Genomic DNA, 19,479 nt, shown 5'->3' with positions numbered 1-19,479 from the left:
CCTCCTCATTCAAACCCTTTTACCCCTCCTCTGTGGAAGACTAAGCGTCGGTGCCTTGCCTCCGAGCCTTCCACCATCTTCATGCTGTCTCAGACCTCCAGCAGAATCAGTTTCTAACCCAGTCCTCCATGAGGTGATCCTCTGCCTTTCCTGTCATTGTTAAAAAATCTTGCTTTCTGCTTTCTGTTCCTGTTTCTCCTTACACGCTCCTTCCTGCTTCCTTTGTATGCCGTCCTGCCTGTGCTTTTTAACAACGCTGCTTTAAAATTTCCTCTCACACAAAGGATGTACATGTTTTGTTCTACATGTGAAAGCTCCCATTTGTCTCCAGATGTCTGTACATGTTTACTTGTTTATCCACAGCGTGTGAGAGATATGACAAGGTTTGAGAGGGGCCAGGCCTCCCACATTTCAGTCTCATTACTAGATGGAATAGCTCTCACAGAAGCCTAAAAGGTTACAGCACGGTAAAACCTCACGTTGGTGGATTGATTTTTTGATTTTTGACCGGTGTGGTTTTTCTCATGTCTGTCTCAAGTCTGGGATCTTAAATTTCCATCCAACACACTGCATCCATGTGGTGGATGACTGGGAAAGTAAAGTGCCTTGCAAAGTACTCCTATCTCTGGAACTCTTTCATGTTTTATCACGTTACAGCAACAAACTTTGATGTATTTTGGACAGTTGTGTGCTGTTCTCATGAAATCTCAATAAAATACAGTGATGTCTGTGTCTGTAATATGATGAAAGAAGAAAAAGTTCAAAGGTTATGAATAATGTAAGTTAAACACGACTGTCTATATAACACCTATATTCAAGCCGGTGATTTCTTACATGAGGTTTTGATGCCATCTGGTGGTGGATTTTGTGGCTGCAGAAACCGAAGTCTCATCTGATCAGAGATGTTCATTCTTGCATGTTCAGTGGTTTTGTTAGCATTTGCATGATTTGTTTTTGTTTTTTTGAATCTAACATTGTCTGTATTTCTTTGCTTTGCTAACCTGTGTGAAGGTGACATAATTGCCACTGTTTGCTCATAAGATTCAGTTAATTTGCATATTTTGTAGAATTTTATGAAGGCTCCAAATTGTGTTCAGCTTTCGAATAAGGTCAAAATTAAATGTGTTCATAAATTGACCTGAGGCCAGCAAGTACAAGCATGTTACCTTCACCTGTGGCTCTCTTAAAGCCATTTAAGCACTCCCAAGAGCTCCAGTTTTTCTTCAAATGTTCGCCTACTCCTTCCTTACACTCTTTCTTCCATTCCTCACACAGAATGCTGATAAACTCTACAAGGGCCAACTGTCAGAGTTCACCCCCTTAGCTGCTCTCCACCCTCCACCCAAGGCTGGCAGCCAGCGAGGCTCTGAAAACCAAAGGAACGCCCCGAACCCTCGAAGGTCTGACACCCCAAACAAGAAAATCATGTTGACACGTTGGCAAAGAATGCCCAACTACTGCACCTTCACCCCCCTCCTTCTATTTAGTGGCTCCCATCTCTCGAGGCAGGGCAATGCCTACAGTGGGGTGGGGCCTGAGACCGCTGTCTGATTTATTTTGTTTTTGTGTTTTTTGTACTCCAATATCAAATAAAAGACAACTATATGGAGTTGACCTGAGCAAAAGGGGTTTGGATATATCGCCCCTGAGCTGGAGTCGGACATCGGGTGGTATTCCTGATGTCATGCCGCTAGCTGTAAACGGGACAGGTTTTCAGCCACAAAGCCTCATTTGCCACCATGACTTGCAAAGGGCTCAGTGTATTTATGTCACAACACTGAAACAAAGAGACTCGAGAACTGTGATTTCACTCTAAAATATGTGCACTGGCTCTTTAAGAGTACCTGCCTTCAGTGGCAACTAAAGTGTACTTTATCTGTTATTCCTTTTAATTGTTTGTATGTATTCACACTGGGATAATGATGAGTCATCTCATTTTCTTGTCTTCAGCTCCTTCATCTTTCTCTCTGCTCTCTGCCCTGACCTGCCTCTCTTTAGGAATACCTGCTGTTGGCTGTGTGCAAACATGTTATCCAGAAACTCTCCGTAGGACTCTGCACTCAGATCCTACAGCATTGTAAGGAGTTGTGTAGCAGAGGAGGAAAGCCTGAATGTTGGAAAGTCGGTTGGTTCTTGTTTGTAAATGTTTCTGCTGTGCAAAAAGAAAAACAAAGACCTTTCACTTTGACTCCACTGTCAGGCTTTCCTGCCACCTGTAGGTAGTGTTGTCTGATATGTGGGATAGATGTGGATGTGTGAAAGCTAGAAGGGTTTGTGTTCATTTTTGCTAGAGCTTTATGTTGTATTTATCTGAATAAAATGCTCCGTATTTAGCTGTTATTAGCAGTAGAAATTAGAGATGCACCAATCAGGCTTCTCAGCGGGTTATCATTAAGAAAACAATGGGCTGCGTGTCCTTTTCCATCGACATGAATTTGAATACTTTTGAATTTGACAGAAAATGAAAGAGTTGCAAAATTATGCCCACTTATGGGTCAAAGTGTATGTCCTGTCCTTAACCTTTTTGTTATTTATATTAAACCAAAATAAGTGAACTAGAGGTACAAGTTTATGGTTTATGTGTTTATAGACTGAAAACAAAGAGAGTTTTTAATTCCGATTTTCAACAATGCTGCTTTAAAAACCAGATTTTTTTACCTGCTCATTTTTGATAGGGGCATAAAGGGAAAATTAGCTGATTCTGATCTCTGGCTGATTGATTGGTGCACCTCTAGTAGAAATAGTTCAGTCTTGCCTTACTTGTTTGTCTAAGCAATTTTGAACAAATGTCCCAAAATATTACCTTAATGAAATATCTTGACCCGAAAGTGCCCCAAAGTCTTAATGCCTTTATTAAAGATTGCCTTTTGAGGTAGGTACCTCCAATAAAAATCTTCATTATGACTTCAATACTGTTGAAACTGATCTAAAGAAATTTGTTCAAAGTTATGTCCATGTCATGATAGTTTAAATCTCGTATTACTCATTCAGGGCAACACAGATTGTTGAAAGTAGCAATAGGCCGATTTAAGATTCATAGCATATGATAACTTAGAGGAAAAATTCTATTGTATTCTCTACTGTATTACAGTATTTACCCTAAAATTTTAAAGTAAATATGTTATGATCTAAATACTTTAATTTAATATAGAATTCCTGCTGCTGCTATAAACATATAGCTTATTATAGCTTAATAATTAAATCTTTAGGATTTATTTCTAGTTATATTGATTTTGATACATAGACCCAAGCAAAAACATGGTAGGATACCTGTACATTTTAGTAGTAGTTTTATAGTGCAGAAGATTTGTGTGTGTTGTTTACAGTTGCTGGACTAACAGTAGGAGTTGAATTTTGCTGGCTAATTAGTTGAGCTTTCTATTCAGGTAGCCAGCCTGCAGTCTGCTGCTGAACAGATATGTCACTTGCAGCTGGCCGAAACTAAGCACATAATTATAAAACCCTTAAACCCATTACATATTATTTTAAAATAATATAGGTGCTCATACAGTGAGCCTCTGTCTTCCTCTAAAATGTATCCAAGTGGCCATAAATCTGTATAAAATCAGCGTAGAGTTCCCAAAACACAAATTCAAAGTAACAAATCACTGATCAAAAAATAAAAAGAATTAGGGAAACCCAAATCATAACACAGAATCAATTCAGATAGACAATGTCAGTTTAACTGGTTCTGACCCACATTTTTACTCTGTCTTTAGGCGTCAGCATTCTAATTTAGTTTAACAGCTGTGTCATTATAATACTTTATGTTAGTAAGCTACACAGTAATTGTGTAAGACAAATTTTTGGGCCGAACCTGTGTTGTGTCTTCTTGTTCCTTCCCTTAAATTCAAGATTTAATAGTTTATACCCTCTAAGCTATCTAATATTATTGATTTGCTGATTACAGTAAAAAATGGGCATATAAACCATAGTATTCCCAAAAAGAAAGAGGGGCTCTTTAAATAAAAACAATTTTAAATTTTAAATAGATAGATTTTGGCCTGTTATAGTTCATTTTTTATTTTTTAAAGCCGTACAATGTTGTTACATTTGTCTTCTTTCTGTCTTTGTAGCTGTGTCTCTCTGTTTCTCTTCTTCTCCTTCTGGTGAATTGATGTGGAAGGTTTCTCACCTCTGCTACAGCTTCCTCCATCTATCTCATCATCATCATCATCACCACCATCCACTGTCCCCTCTTGCACCTCCTTTACCATTGATTCATCTCTCCATCCATTGTGAGACAGAGCAGAAATGCTGTTTTGATCACTTGATTAGGACCTCGATTAATCAAAGCCTTGTTGCTGCTACAGTAGAGATACTTTTAGCTGCTTTACGTTAGGTGCCTTGTGCTAGTTTATGAAATGAATGATTGTTTATATGCTTTATGGTGCATTAATAAGTGCTGATGAGCACTTGGATAGTACAAAGGCTCCGCAGAGCATGGAAGTATGGATGCAAACATGAGGACTGTATGGGAGAAATATGTTAAAACGTGATTAGAATAAGTTTTGTGCAGTTTTTAAAAAAAATATCAAAAAACCAGCTGTCTTGGCTTCCTGCTTAAACATCGGTTTAACCAAACAGCAGAACAAAAGCATAACTTTACTATTAAGATTTTGTTTTTAAATACTGCAAATTACCCAAATATTGACAACTAAAACCAACACTGCGAAAGAGTAAAATATTATGTCTCAAATCATATTTTAAAACTTTATTAAATCCAACACAATTGTTCACACAAGTCCATATTGTTACTCTATAATTTCTGGCATTTATCCTTTATTAAGGTTTTTTGCTACAGAAATATACAATAAACATCAACTAACACATATATTAGTACCCCTGATTAAAATGTGTGAAAAGCTGTATAATAAATCCATCTTTTATTGCAGTAACATACTCTCACTTGACAAATTTTAGCACTCCCACAAAATTCCCAGGGCCTTTGGAAGAGAAAAAGGCCCACAGCATCATTCTTCCTCCATGAGGGCGCTTTTACTTTAGGTTATGATGGTAGAACAGAAACACCTTTTTATTTACTGCTTTGACTGTAGATATGGACAAGTTTAGGTAAGTATCTATTTTCTCACAGCCGTTTTCTCTTGTCTTTCCTAAATAAATGTGAAATTAAAGGTTTTTTTTTTTTTTGCCTTTTTCAATGTGGGATTATGTTGCTGCAATGAAAGATTACTATATTTCCAGGCTTTTTAATACATATTTACCAAGGTAGCTAATACATGTGGAGGAAGTTTAGATGAGTATTCAGTCTGACTGTTAAATTACTGAAGCCAAAAAAAATGGCTTCTCAGTGCTTTCCTCATTTTTGTAATGTCAGATATAATATATGCTAAAGGTAAATGTTATCCTTTAAAGTGCGGATTATATTACTGGAGCTTGATTGAAAACGTTGGAAGATTTACTTGGACATGAACATGTTCCTTATTTTTCATAGGTTCTAAACTTTTTTTAAAGCTTTTATTTGTTAAATTTGCACGTAAATCAAACAAAATATTGGCACCTAAAACAACAAACCTGAAAATTGCCTCCAATTGTCCTCTACCATGCTATACTAGATGTTTTTTACTATTTGAAGACAGTATTTTATGTGTCTAATTTATGCAGACGTGTAATCCAGCTACCCAAATTTGTTGCTACCAAATCGGTGCTGAACATATGTGTGTTAAACTGTATGCATAGCTTTGAAAGTAAAACGCCTGTTTCTGTGGTGTTAGCTGATGTTCAGACACATCGTATGAGGAATGACACTTTGCTGTAGACGCTTTCAAAGCCATGAATCGTGGACTTTAAGGTCTTACTGTACCTCTCGCTGTCGTCATGTTTGTGTAACACTTTCTAAACCGACAGCCTTCAGAGAGAATGCTATCGTTTCCGCTTTGCAATGCATCATTGTAAAGAAATCTGTATGTCTCATAACTAATGGTATCGACAAACTACTGTGCAGTCAGATACAGTAAAGGAAAATATAAACATATATATACATATAGTTCTGCTAATTGTACAGTTTTGGGGTGTTTTTGTATACAGTTTTTAAGAGTTCTATCAACATTTTATTGTGGATTTTTGCCAATTTTTCTTTAGCTTGACTGTACATTTGTTCAAAATAAAAGCCAGAGGTGGAGGTATGGGGGAAAAAAAACTGTTTTATGTATTTGTTTTTCAAAGATTTACAGTTATGCCTCAATAAATTATATTCCGTCAAAGTTTCTTTATTTCTGCAGTTGAATAGGTGCAAATTGTTCGGATGCATTCTACAAAAAGCGATAAGTGTTTATTTCTGTTAACCCCGGCTGGCCTGAGAACGTCTTGTAGATAAAGACTCACAATTCAGTTTCCTGACAAATTTTTGATACAACCAGTTAAAAAGTATTTTTAATATAGATAAGTTATGTTATGGATATGATCTTAACTAACATGCATGGGGAAGACTGCTGACTTGACACTAGTCCAGCAGAGTGATTGCCGCTGAGCCACAAAATGTCATTCCTTAGAAGCTTGCTATACATAGTGTTTTATGCAAGCATTTTAATGGAAAGTTTAGTGAAAGGAAAAGGTGTGCAAGTAACTTCAGTTAGTTTGTATTGTTGGGTTGCCACCCCAACAATCTGGAAAGGGGGCTTTGGTTCAGTGATCAACAGTCCTGTCCATTTCACCTTAGTCCAGTTGAGATGTTTCTGATGTCGTTTCTGGTGCAGGAGTGACTTCACACAAGGAACGTGGCGGTCGTGGCCCATTTCCTGGATACATCTGCATGGTGGCTGATGAAGAACTGACTTTAATCACAGTCCACGCCTTGTGAATCAGTCCAAATCTCTAAAATGGGCTTTGCTTCACAACTCTCTAAAGCTGCAGTTGTCTCCAATTTTCCATTAATATGCTTGCATACGGCTCTCTGTAAACAACCAGCTTCTTTGGCAATGACCATTTGTGGCTTACGCTCTAAAATGTCACTGACTTATTGCTGGATAACTGTCTAGTTGGCACTCGTGGCCATAACATTTCTGTATTATGAATTATTTTTTGGTCCACTATAAGAACCAAATTTTCTGAGAAACAAATTTGTAGGTTTTAATTATCTGAGCCATACTCATCAAAATTAACAGACATAAATGTTTAAAATATGCCACTCTGTGTACAAATACTTTATTTGTCCCAGAGAGGAACCAGTATTATATAACTTCACTTTTTGATTGTAATTACTAAAATAAATTAACTTTTCAAGGATTTTCTAATTTATTGAGATGCACCTGTATAGCCATACATTTGCTTATTGTTGCAGTTTTTGCAAAAGGCCACAAGGGTGCAGTAGAGTATTTTAGACTTGTGTTGAAAGCTGCAAGAAAACCTAAAAACTTTTTAAGATGTTGAGATACAGTCTGAAAGAGCAGAGCTTCTGTACACCTAAACTATATGTTCATGTTGCTGCAAAACTGAACCACATTTTCTTGAAATAATACATGAAAAAGAGAAAAAGAAATATATGAAAATGTATTTTTCAGATTTTCCTTAAAGTTGCTTCAGGGCTGCTGTCTGCAGCATACGAGGACGTCAACAAGATTAGGATGAAGGATTTGGATCGATTGGTTTCCCGTCATCCTTTTCATATGCGATCTGCGCTGATCTCCACGTCCTCTCCTCCACAGCTGGCAGCAGATGAGACCTGCGAGTGAGTCTGACAAGGATGGAGAAATATCTAGGGCAAGACTGTCAGAGGTGAAATCTGGGGAACAGTTATAAAACATTGCACAGAAGGAAAGCAGCGAAAACTGGCAGAGCATTTTCATCTTGTGCATTTTAACTATTTTGTTTTTCCAGGGGGTTTCATCAAAAGTTAAAGCGCAGTGAATCACTGTCATTTGCAAAATGAGAGCAGAACAACCAAAGTCTTTTATGGCCTGTTTTGTAAACTTTAAATATAAATAATGCAGTGTGCCTGCCTTGCAATTTGTTTTTAGGCTGCATTACTTAGAACACACTTTAGAATATATAGATGTGTGGGTGGTGTAATTTAAGGTGTAACCAAGTTCTTTCCAAGCTCTTCATCACCTCTTTAGACTCACCTTGAACTGCCCGGGGATTGATTGCTGCAAGCACATTGATGTGTATTTCTGATGAATTCACCACCTCTAGCATGTGAAGTATGTTTAGAAGGTTCACACAATTAAATGGTGACTGGAAGGGGTGTGCAGACGCAAGGCCACAGTTATCTCTCTGGAACTGCTATGAGCATCTTTAGCAACAGGTGATAGTTAAAAATACAAGATTTCAATAGTTTGTAATCCCATTAAACTGCCAAGCATTTAGAGAAAGTCTTATTTGACTGTGAAATAAGGGTTAAAGAAAAAGTTTAGCTTTTCTGGGATTATAATTACATGGTGTCTTTCGGAAAGTTAAACTGAGTAGCTGACTTAAATTAGCACAAAGGGCGGCAATAAGCGGAAAAATAAAGCCGTCTAAAAGTAACAAAATCCTTCTACTTTTGTGGTAAATCATACGAAATTAGAGAAACACATGGAATTAAGGCTAAATAGGTTTTAGAGTCTTAGTCAATAATCATTTTAGTCCTCCTTAATAAAATATTGCAGTTTATTGAGTTTGAACATAATCACTCAAACATTTATGCTTCTAACTTGAGCTTTTTGACACAGGAGAAATGTATAGAAAATTTGATACATTTTCTTTATCTTAATTTTTATCACAACCGGGGCTTCTCATCTGTATCTTTGTATGGGTTCATTGTTGTTTTTTTTTCTTTTTTGTCAAAAGCAATTTTTTGATTTTAAAATCAGATGAAGATAAGCTGTTTAAACCCACCTGGTCCAGTGTGAAGCCTGGTTGGTTGGTCTTTCACGTCATTGTGGAGGAATTTTGGTCCAATATTCTCTGGAAGATTGTTTTAGTTCAGCCACATTGGAGGGTTTTTTCAGCATGAACATCCTTTTAAAGGAAATGCCACAACATCTCAATCCGACTCAACTCTGGTCTTTGACTAGGCCTCCCTAACAATTTCATTTTGTTGTTTTTTTTCAAAGGTGGACTTTCTGGTGTGCTTTAGATTATTTTCCTGCTGCACAGCACAAGTAAAATTGAGCTTGAAGTCACACACTAATGGTTGACCATTCTTCTTCAGGGGTTTTCACTACAGAGCAAGTTCCATCAATTATGACGGATCGTCCAGGTCCAGAAGTAGCAAAGCAGTCCTAGTGTATCACACCACCACATTTGTCAGTCAGTATGCTGTTCTTTCTATGATCTAATGGAAAGCAAACCTTTCGTCTTGTCTGTCCAGACAAAAATTTCCCGAAAGTTACGGGGATCATCAAGATGTTTTTTTTTTCCAAATGTAAGTCGGACCTTTGTGTTCCCTTTGGTCAACAGAGGTTTTGGTTTTCTAACTCTTATGGAGTCCATTTCTGCCCAGTCACTCTTTCTTTTAGTTGAATCATGAACTCTGACCTTAACTGAACCAAGTGAGGTCTGCAGAGCTTTAGACGTTCTGGGTTCATCTGTTAACTCCAGGACAAGATGTTGACGCACTCTTGGAGTAATTTTGGTAGGCTGGCCACTCCCGGGAAGGTTCTCCACGGTTCCATCTTGTCCATGTTTGTGGATAATGGTTCTCTCTGTGGTTTTCCAGTGTCCCAAAACTTTAGAAATTGTATTGTAACCCATTCCAGACTGATAGACGTCAGGGACTTATCTGTTCTCTTTAGATCAGGGCATGATGTGCTGTATTTTGAAACCTTTCATCCTACTTCATGTTGTCAGGCAGATTCTGTTTAAGTGGTTTCTTCATTCTACAGGTCTGGCATTAATCGGGCTATCATTAAGTGCCTGAAAAAGGCAGTTCTGATAGCTACTTTGCTAACATTAACAACACCAAATGTACTGCCAACATAACACCCCCTGAAGTGAAGCGGTGTGCAGCCTGCCACAGTCAACTTCTGTGGATGCCTTGCGAGACTAACACTCAAACTAGACTTAAATCATTAGACCCTGACCTCCACCCACCACCCACAGTTTGATCCTGTGGTTACAATGTCACACTTGTCTCTTTTCACAACATTAAATGGAGGGTGGCGATGGGGGCATCCACACGTGAAATCTATGAATTAGCTGTGAAATTGCAGTTATTTGCTGCTGATTGTTTAGATCTCGGGTTTTTCGGACCACTCCTGTGCCCACACAATGGGACTTTCTCATTATTGTGGCCTCGCCTTTAAAGCGAAACGGTTTCAGGCTGGATGTCCACACACATATCAACAAGAAAGGTTTAAACATTTAATCTGTGTGTGATGTTGTTTGACTAAATAAACTGTAATCAGCTTCTTATTTACATCTTTTTTTGAAATCTGATCTTTCTTTCTTACATTTTTCCATCAGCTTCTGCCTCTGTATTTTCTTTAAATGAGGGAAATTGTGCAGAAAGTTAATTCCATTTGTCCTCTTGTCTTGTCATGTTTTTGTCACACTCGTCAATGTCCTGACTCACAATCAAATCAAATACAATACAACACAGAACAATCTCAGCCTTCTGGTTAGTAGAAGAGTGAGGTGTCTTGGTGGGTACGTATATAAATGTTATAAAATGCATATTATTCTCTATGGCACTGCTGAATTTCTTTAAGAGATGTCACAAGCATTGAACTAAAAAGTAAGAGAGGAAGCAAAACACTATTATTATTTTTAACACATTTATATATTTTAGTATAACTTCAATTTTTTTTACCTTTTGAGATTGTTTTTAAAAACTCAAACATTATCTTCTCAAATTTAGCATGATATTTATTTAACCCAATTTACTTAATTTAAAGTGTCTCTCAAAAGTATTCACATCATTGGTATATCTAGAGGAGCTGCAAAGATCCACAGCTCAGGTGGCAGAATCTATCGAAAGGACCGGACAATTATTGCTCCTGGAGTGGCAAAAAGAAAGCCATATGAATCTTTTTAAAATTTGACAGAAGCCATGCAGGGGACACAGTAAACGTCAGGAAGAAGGTGCTCTGGTCAGAGGTTTTAGGTTGTTTTGATGGTGTTTAGTGTCTCAATTCAGCAAGAGGCTTGAGGCAGATCGAAGGAGCAGACAAACCCTATGTTCATTCACTGACAGTGAACAGGTTAAGCAGACACAAACACATACAAATACCCTGTTCACATGAGGCCTCAGCAGCAGCTCCTGAATGATGAACAGAAAGAACTTTCTAACAAACTACATTCTCAGTTAACAGTCATACTATAAAACAGGGTTAACAAAGGTCTATCTAGGCAAACATCTACAAAATGACCAAATATCCAAACTACTTCATCTCAAATTGAAAAATGTAAAACCAATTTCAGTATTTTTACTTATAAATATCAAGACCAATAGTGCTATGTTTATTTCCTCCCCTTCAATCCTTCTGGAACCTTTGAATGGAGCTGAAGTCCCTGGGGGCTTTTTTTTGGTCTGAACAAACTACAAAAGTAATATATCTACACATATAAGACCTGCTTTTGTCTCCCCTAAAACATGGTGGTGGCAGCATCATGCTATGGGGATGTATTTCTGTGGCAGAGATCGCTAAATACACACAGTCCTGGAAGAAAACCTGTTGAAAACTCGAGACTGTCACAGACGTTCATCTTCGAGCAGGACAATGACCCTGAACATACAGCCAGAGCTAGAATGAAATGCTTTAGATCAAAGCATATTCATGTGTCAAAACGTGGTTTTGGTATGTGCTACTTTGTACTGGGCTATCACATAAAATCCTAATAAAATATGTTACAGGTTCTGGTTTTAATGTGCAAGAAGTATAAACACTTTTAGAAGCCCCACATGAAGACAGTTCCGAACAATTGTCATTTCAAAACACTATAAGCAAACAGATCGAGTTGTTTATACAGAATCTAAGTGGGTTCAAATTAATTTCAAACCTATCCATTCATATCAATATATCCCAATCAGTTCTTCAGAAGTAAAGCCTATTACATAAAGTCCAATTCAATTGGTCATTTAATGCTAATTGTTAAAAGCAGGAAATATAAATATTTTTATTCATTTAATAATTTGTTTTATTTTAGTACAGTTTTTTGTTTCAAAACAGTGAAATAGCGCCCCTCTGAGCTCTAACGGGTGCTTCGTTTTATCCGGCGGGTGTGGCCACAAATGGTATTGCATCCTCACAGAAAAGACGCCAGGTGAAAGTTGACTAATTAAAAACTCAAGTTTCAAGCAGAAACTGGACGTTAATGCGGCGCTATCAAGACACATTGAAGTGAATTATAAAGTTAGTAAACACACTAATTACAACTGATACAACGCATAAGAACATTTTGAGGAAAACCGATTGGGATACAGTTGGGAAAACTTTTTGTTTTTCTTCTTGTAAACAGTAGCCTCGTTGAAGACAAGCTGGTTGAATAACATGAAGGAAGGAGCATTTTTGTCAACAAGGTGTTTCATCAGTGAACATCAACCGTAAGTCATGTATTAACATTGCTTTGCTGTTTGCTGTGGTTGCCAGTGTATGTTTGTCCTGTGGATGTTTTAAACCAGTGGCTGCTCTCTGCTGTTTGATGCTCTTAAGTATATCTGACTGAGAAATTGTTAAAGTGTCGAAAGTTTTCAAGAAAGTTTTCTTACTGAAAAACTGAAACTTACTGAAACTAGAAACTAAAGTTTGTGCAACGCTTCCTGAAGATGTTGTAGAAATGTGGTGGATTTAAAATTCAGTGTTGGGTTTGACATAATCTGCATTGTTTTGTTCTCTCTTCTTGATTAGATCTTCTTGTATAGATTTTTAGCATACATGGTTGCACTTCAAGGCCTGTACTTTGCAAGTACAGAACTTATAGAAAGTCCTCATAAACCCTTCCCACTGCAGTATATATGACACACACGCTAAGCATTATGGGAACAGTAGTTCAGCGACAGGTGTTATGTGCATTTTAATGCTTCCTCACTGTCTCGGCTAGCTGTTTACAGCTCTCCAATACTGTCCAAACCTCTTCACCTGCAGAAAAGCGGAATGACAGCATTTCTTTTTTCCGCATTGACCACGCCCACGTCACGCCCACTTCAAATTCCCTATTGTGTGATTGGTCACACAAAAAGTTCCGCCCAGATAATGTTTAGAGAACAAGCTGCAGGAAGAACAAATGTGATGCCTTGCAGAGTATGTATATAAATGCCTGGTAGTCATGGTAATGTTATGAATACACATGGGTCCTTTCTAGTGTTTCCGCTCTGTATTAAAGAAGGTTAGTTTAAAATTAACTTCACCCCCAACATCTTGATCTCTGGTAAGCTAGCATAATTTCAAAGACACTTCCGGTTTTTCAAAATAAAACAATTTCCTGTTTAATTATATTAGGAAATACAGCATTAACTGGTTTTAACCTTGTTCTGCTAGTTTTGTTTGATTGTAAAAGCATGTATATTTTTAATCTAGTAAATATTGTACCTTTTATTAATAACTATCTTTTTCATGTTGAATGATGTTTTTTGAAAAAAGGAGAGATGGTAAATGTTAATTTAGGGATTATCAAGGATAATGATTTGTATTCCTAGTTTATAGTAGTAGCTTTAGGCAGACTAGTTTGCATGCACCTGATGTGAGAATGTTACTTTCACTCACCAGAGACCTGAACTGGAATGGAATTGGGGAAAAAATGACCATCTCTATATTTTAGATGTGATTTAAGTGAGCAACTGGAGGTTGCTGATGTTGACAGTAACATTGTTTATGTTATCTGTGCAGGAGTTCAGCTGGCAGGGCTCATCTGGATATGGAAACTGTTCTTTACTTGGACTTGAACATTTTCTGTTTGTTCCTGTGAGCTTGTTTAGTTTGGGATTAGGAATGTGTTTTTGGCCAAGTTGAAAACTTGCTGTTTTTTAAGCTGCATTGTTTCATGGACTTCAACATATACCAAGTGAAGAGTTTTGGTAAGTGGCTATCCAGGTCCACATAGAGTGATGTGTTTTATCACTGTTAATTTTGATACAGCTAATAAAGATCCAAAATCCAGTTTATGTATACAGGGGTTGGACAATGAAACTGAAACACCTGTCATTTTAGTGTGGGAGGTTTCATGGCTAAATTGGACCAGTCTGGTAGCCAGTCTTCATTGATTGCACATTGCACCAGTAAGAGCAGAGTGTGAAGGTTCAATTAGCAGGGTAAGAGCACAGTTTTGCTCCAAATATTGAAATGCACACAGCATTATGGGTGACATACCAGAGTTCAAAAGAGGACAAATTGTTGGTGCATGTCTTGCTGGCGCATCTGTGACCAAGACAGCAAGTCTTTGTGATGTATCAAGAGCCACGGTATCCAGGGTAATGTCAGCATACCACCAAGAAGGACGAACCACATCCAACAGGATTAAATGTGGACGCAAGAGGAAGCTGTCTGAAAGGGATGTTCGGGTGCTAACCCGGATTGTATCCAAAAAACATAAAACCACGGCTGCCCAAATGACGGCAGAATTAAATGTGCACCTCAACTCTCCTGTTTCCACCAGAACTGTCTGTCAGGAGCTCCACAGGATCAATATACACGGCCGGGCTGCTATAGCCAAACCTTTGGTCACTTATGCCAATGCCAAACGTTGGTTTCAATGGTGCAAGGAGCGCAAATCTTGGGCTGTGGACAATGTGAAACATGTATTGTTCTCTGATGAGTCCACCTTTACTGTTTTCCCCACATCCAGGAGAGTTACGGTGTGGAGAAGCCCCAAAGAAGCGTACCACCCAGACTGTTGCATGCCCAGAGTGAAGCATGGGGGTGGATCAGTGATGGTTTGGGCTGCCATATCATGGCATTCCCTTGGCCCAATACTTGTGCTAGATGGGCGCATCACTGCCAAGGACTACTGAACCATTCTTGAGGACCATGTGCATCCAATGGTTCAAACATTGTATCCTGAAGGCGGTGCCGTGTATCAGGATGACAATGGACCAATACACACAGCAAGACTGATGAAAGATTGGTTTGATGAACATGAAAGTGAAGTTGAACATCTCCCATGGCCTGCACAGTCACCAGATCTAAATATTATTGAGCCACTTTGGGGTGTTTTGGAGGAGCGAGTCAGGAAACGTTTTCCTCCACCAGTATCACGTAGTGACCTGGCCACTATCCTGCAAGAAGAATGGCTTAAAATCCCTCTGACCAATGTGCAGGACTTGTATATGTCATTTCCGAGACGAATTGACGCTGTATTGGCCGCAAAAGGAGGCCCTACACCATACTAATAAATTATTGTGGTCTAAAACCAGGTGTTTCAGTTTCATTGTCCAATTGTCCAACCCCTGTATATATATATATATATATATATATATATATATATATATATATATATATATATATATATATATTAATATATAATAGTTAGAGCTTCAAAAGCCACTACACATAGATTTATATTCATCTCTTATGTTGAGCCAATCTGGCACCAGAAACAAGATCATAGGTGTCTTACCTGGGCTAAGGAGAAAATGACCAGACTGTTGTTCAGGTTCTTTAGATAAAAGTACTTTCTGCATTTCATTTGGAAATCAAGGTCCCCAGAGCCTAGAGGAAGAGTTGAGAGGCACAGGATCCACGTTGCTTGAGCTCCATTGTGAAGTTTCCACAGTCAGTGATGATTGGAAGAGCCATGTCATCTGCTGGTGTTGGTCCACCGGGTTTTATCAAGTCGAAAGTCAGAGCAGCTGTCTGTCAGAATATTTTAGAGCATTTCCTTTTGCTGACGAAATGTATGGAGAACTTGGTACCGGCCCACACTGACAAAGGTACCACAATCTGGTTCAGTGACTATGGTGTTACTGTGCTTTATCCTGTATGGATTATTATCAAGAGATGATCGACAACAGAGCCAACAATGGTCTGATGTTGGTTTTATGTAATTTGTATGTAATTTATTGTTTAAACTGAAATGTTAAATTAACAGAAATAAATGCTTGAATTACATCACTCTGTATGTGAGGAATCTGGATAATAATTAGCTTTTTTGAGTTGAATTTCTGAAAATAAATATTTTTTTTATTTTTCGAAACTTTCCCAATGATTTTATATTTTGACATTAATGTTCATTCCCAACCAATCAAGTTGTTTCTTATGTTGCATCCCAATGTCTATCCTACTGGCTGGTGTTTGTGGGCTGGTGGATGTGTGTTTGGTAACCAGTGGTATGTGGAACTGGAGACAGCTGGCCAGGATCTGTAGAAAATTATAAGATCCACCTCTTCATGACGGTTGTCTCTCTCTGTCCCACCAGGATTTTTGGCTTCTTTTTTGTTTTTGTTGAATACATTTTTATTTAATTCCCATTTATTTTTTTCATTCCGTTTCTTATGGTCCTTGACCCAAACCTTAACACTTACCATAATAAAACACAAAATCTGATAAGGTTAGGCGTATTGGCTGGTTGCCTGTATCAAGATATACCCAGATTTTAAAATCTGCCATAATACCATTCCTAAGGTTTAAAGTTATTAAAAAAAGATACCAGAAAAGGTGCCAGAAGGACCAGAGTTTTATCTGACTGTAATGAGAGTAATGCAGCCCTGCCCCTCCCCTATTTGTTGTTGGCATTGCCGGTCAGCTGGCTGAAAGAAGGCTGCTACACTTTCCGCTTGCTTAGATAACTTCAGCTCTTTGGAAACATTTCATGGACAGTCATGTTGTAGAAATTAAAGGACCGCTACCCAGGACTCTAATTAAAATTTCATTTTACATGCAGATCACCTGAGCTAAAACCCCACTAATTATGCAGATCATTTCAGCTGCTTATACATGTGAGAGCAGAACTATAAGAGGGAACAATGATGAACGCAGAAGTAGCCTTTAAAATTTTATAATTGTAGCCGGTATTTATTCTATATATAAAGAATAAATCATCTTAGATCATCTTAGACATTTTTGTTTAAAAAGTTTATGTAAGTACTTTGAAGCCACTGTATTTTTACCCAAGTTTATCATGCAGTGAGAATCTCATACCAGTTTAGTTTACATCCATATGAGTTGTATCCAGTTAGGCCTTTGTGCTTTAAAGGGCCCAGAATCACGTTCAGAAGAGAGGTTAAAGCTTGTTTCACACCGGTGGGGGCTAAATATGGGACACTGCTGACTGTCTCCACGTACGAGTGCTGAAACAAACTAATCTGATTAGCACGCATCCCCCTCTTCAATGCTGAGTACGATCCAAGCGCCCAAGGGAAGAAACTGAACGTTTTCTGCCATTTTCTGCGACCAACTCATCACGTTTTCTATCTAAATCACAGATGCTTAAAAACAGTTTGTTCATGAGTTCTATTTTTTAAATGTTCTTTCCATATTTTCCTCAGTTTCTGTCCTTGGTTCTGATCTGATTCTCTTCCTCTCTCCATCCCTGACCCCATCCGCTTGCAGGGTGTTCTCATTTATTGTATTTATTTTCTTGCATTCAGTCCCCTTTTATGCGCTCCACCTTTTTTCTGGAGACCTTTATGCTGATTGATTTTTATGCTTCTCCTTATCGAGCGGAGCAGCCATTGTCAATAAATATTGCCTGTCCTCTGTCCCTGCTCAGAGACACACACGGCAGGAGAGCGGGGACATTCACTTTTCCTCCTTTTCAAACTTCAGGCCGAGTCCACATGGTTTCTTTGGATTATTGACTTCTTATGTCAGCCCTTAGTTATTATTAGGAAAACATGCAGTTGTGATATTATTGTTCATGATTGCAACGATAACATTAGCGATGAACTTCGTTCTCTTTTGCCATCATGATGCTCCAAGCACTCCATGTGAGCATCTGCACGTCCAACACCAACATTTAATTGGCTGTTGGGACACTGAGAGCAGTGAAAGTACATCTGACAGGTCAACTATGTCAATGACGAGCAGAGTGTGAATGTATAGTGCTAACATTCTAAACATCCATCATGTTTTATAGGAAAACATCTTTAAGGATGCTAATATTGCCCATTGATATTGAAATGATGATTGGGATTTACCTCTGATTTGCAACTTCTAATTACTACGGCATATAATGCAATGCAAAATACAATAACCTCATTGTATAAATTTTCATAACCTTAAGCTAATGTTTTTAAACACCATTTTGAATCATTTTCAGTGTTCAGTTTTCTTTGCTAGGAGTCTATCAGCATCCTATTCTAACTTGCAAAAGGTCTCCAAGTCCCTCTGACAGTGAGGACGTTTCTGTCCATAGCCCTCTTCAGGTGAATAGATTTTCTGTCAGGTTTGGGTTTGGACTCTGCTGGGCCAGATTGTTTAGTTGATCTGGAGGTGTGCTTGGAGTCCCATTGATGCAGATCTTTAGCAGACAGCTCAAGGTTCTGGGTGAAATCTCACTGGTATTTGGAACTGTTCACAATTTCAGCAACCTCAGCAAAAAAATCCACTTCCATCTGAGGACAAGTAACCTCGGAGCATGATGCTGCCACCACAATCTTTCACTGTGGACATGGTAACATTGGCAATATCCAGTACTGGTTTTGTGTCAAACATACATTTAAGCTTGTGGCCCAAAAATTCAAAATACGTTTCATCAGACCATAACACAACTGGAATCTTCCACCTTGTTTTGGAAAATTTTAGCCAAATCTGGATGTTTCCTTTATTTCAACCTTACAGTAGACTGTTACATGTAGAACACAACCAGTACCCTTTGGAAACTCCTGCAGCTCTTCAGTGTTATTGGCAGCCTCTAGACAGATTCCTGATGATTACAGCATAGAGCTATGAAAACCCAAAATTCACTTTCCCGAAATGTAGAAGAATAAATAAGACGGATATGCACTGGGCCCCTTTTGCTTGAGTTGCTGCATCAGTGTGGCGTGGCAGGATATCAGCCTGCGACTTTGCAGGGGTGTGAAGGAAGCCCTGGTTGCTTTAATAGAAGCAGCTTTATTGGCCAAGAGTGTGAACAAACAATGAATTTGATGTTGGTTTCATGCTCTCACAGCGTACACACAGTAATTAAAAATACAGTCCTATACTTTCTATGAAAACTCTTTTAACTTGTAAAAATAAGAATTCAATTTTCTTGAAGGAATGGCAATATTTGGTTTCAATGTGCTTTGAAGGACCAGACCTTCCTATCAGTTTCAGTTACAAATTTATTTTATAACTTTTTTTAGTTAATAAAACTGAAAAGAAAGAGGAATTCCTTTTTTTTTTTTTTTTTATAAATTTGACAAAAGATAAAATTTTTTAGGCATAGATAATGTGGTTGTAATGTCCTGTAATCTCAAAGCTGTAAGAGAAAATCAAGCTAACTGATGAAATTTATAGTTGGACAAGATTGAAAGAAGATAAATATCTTCAGTGATCCAGGACAGAGAAATAGAAAAGAAAAAAGTAATTGTGAAGGAGCAAGGCCGCTCTGAGTATAAGATCTTAATATCATTTTTAAAAGTTTATTTCTCGGGCGTTCTGTGGTGATATTTCACTATCAAAG

At 38.0% G+C, this 19,479-nt stretch overlaps 1 protein-coding gene and 1 long non-coding RNA gene across 9 annotated transcripts in view; both read left to right on the top strand.

The window, feature by feature from the left end:
• Positions 1–6,224, top strand: part of atp11a (ATPase phospholipid transporting 11A) — a 78,894-nt gene extending 72,670 nt beyond the window's left edge. For 2 of the 8 annotated variants that reach the window (XM_047355444.1, XM_047355443.1), the window contains 2 exons: positions 40–133; positions 1,276–1,404. In XM_047355444.1, the coding sequence (XP_047211400.1) occupies positions 40–117 (78 nt within the window). In that variant the 3' untranslated portion in view covers positions 118–133; positions 1,276–1,404. Of the gene's footprint in view, positions 1–39; positions 134–363; positions 468–1,275 lie in introns of all 8 variants that reach the window. The other 6 variants (XM_047355438.1, XM_047355437.1, XM_047355440.1 and 3 more) reach the window with 5 other exon arrangements.
• A 6,958-nt stretch (positions 6,225–13,182) lies between these two features.
• Positions 13,183–16,008, top strand: LOC124861202. Its single transcript, XR_007036560.1, has 3 exons — positions 13,183–13,308; positions 13,767–13,954; positions 15,574–16,008. It is a non-coding gene; the product is annotated as an uncharacterized LOC124861202 (long non-coding RNA).
• Positions 16,009–19,479: the final 3,471 nt, after the last annotated feature.

Source organism: Girardinichthys multiradiatus, chromosome 24 (assembly GCF_021462225.1).
Source record: "Girardinichthys multiradiatus isolate DD_20200921_A chromosome 24, DD_fGirMul_XY1, whole genome shotgun sequence".
Classification (NCBI taxonomy): domain Eukaryota; kingdom Metazoa; phylum Chordata; class Actinopteri; order Cyprinodontiformes; family Goodeidae; genus Girardinichthys; species Girardinichthys multiradiatus.
Note: the sequence above shows the minus strand (reverse complement) of the source record. Positions and strands in the feature narration are given on the sequence as shown.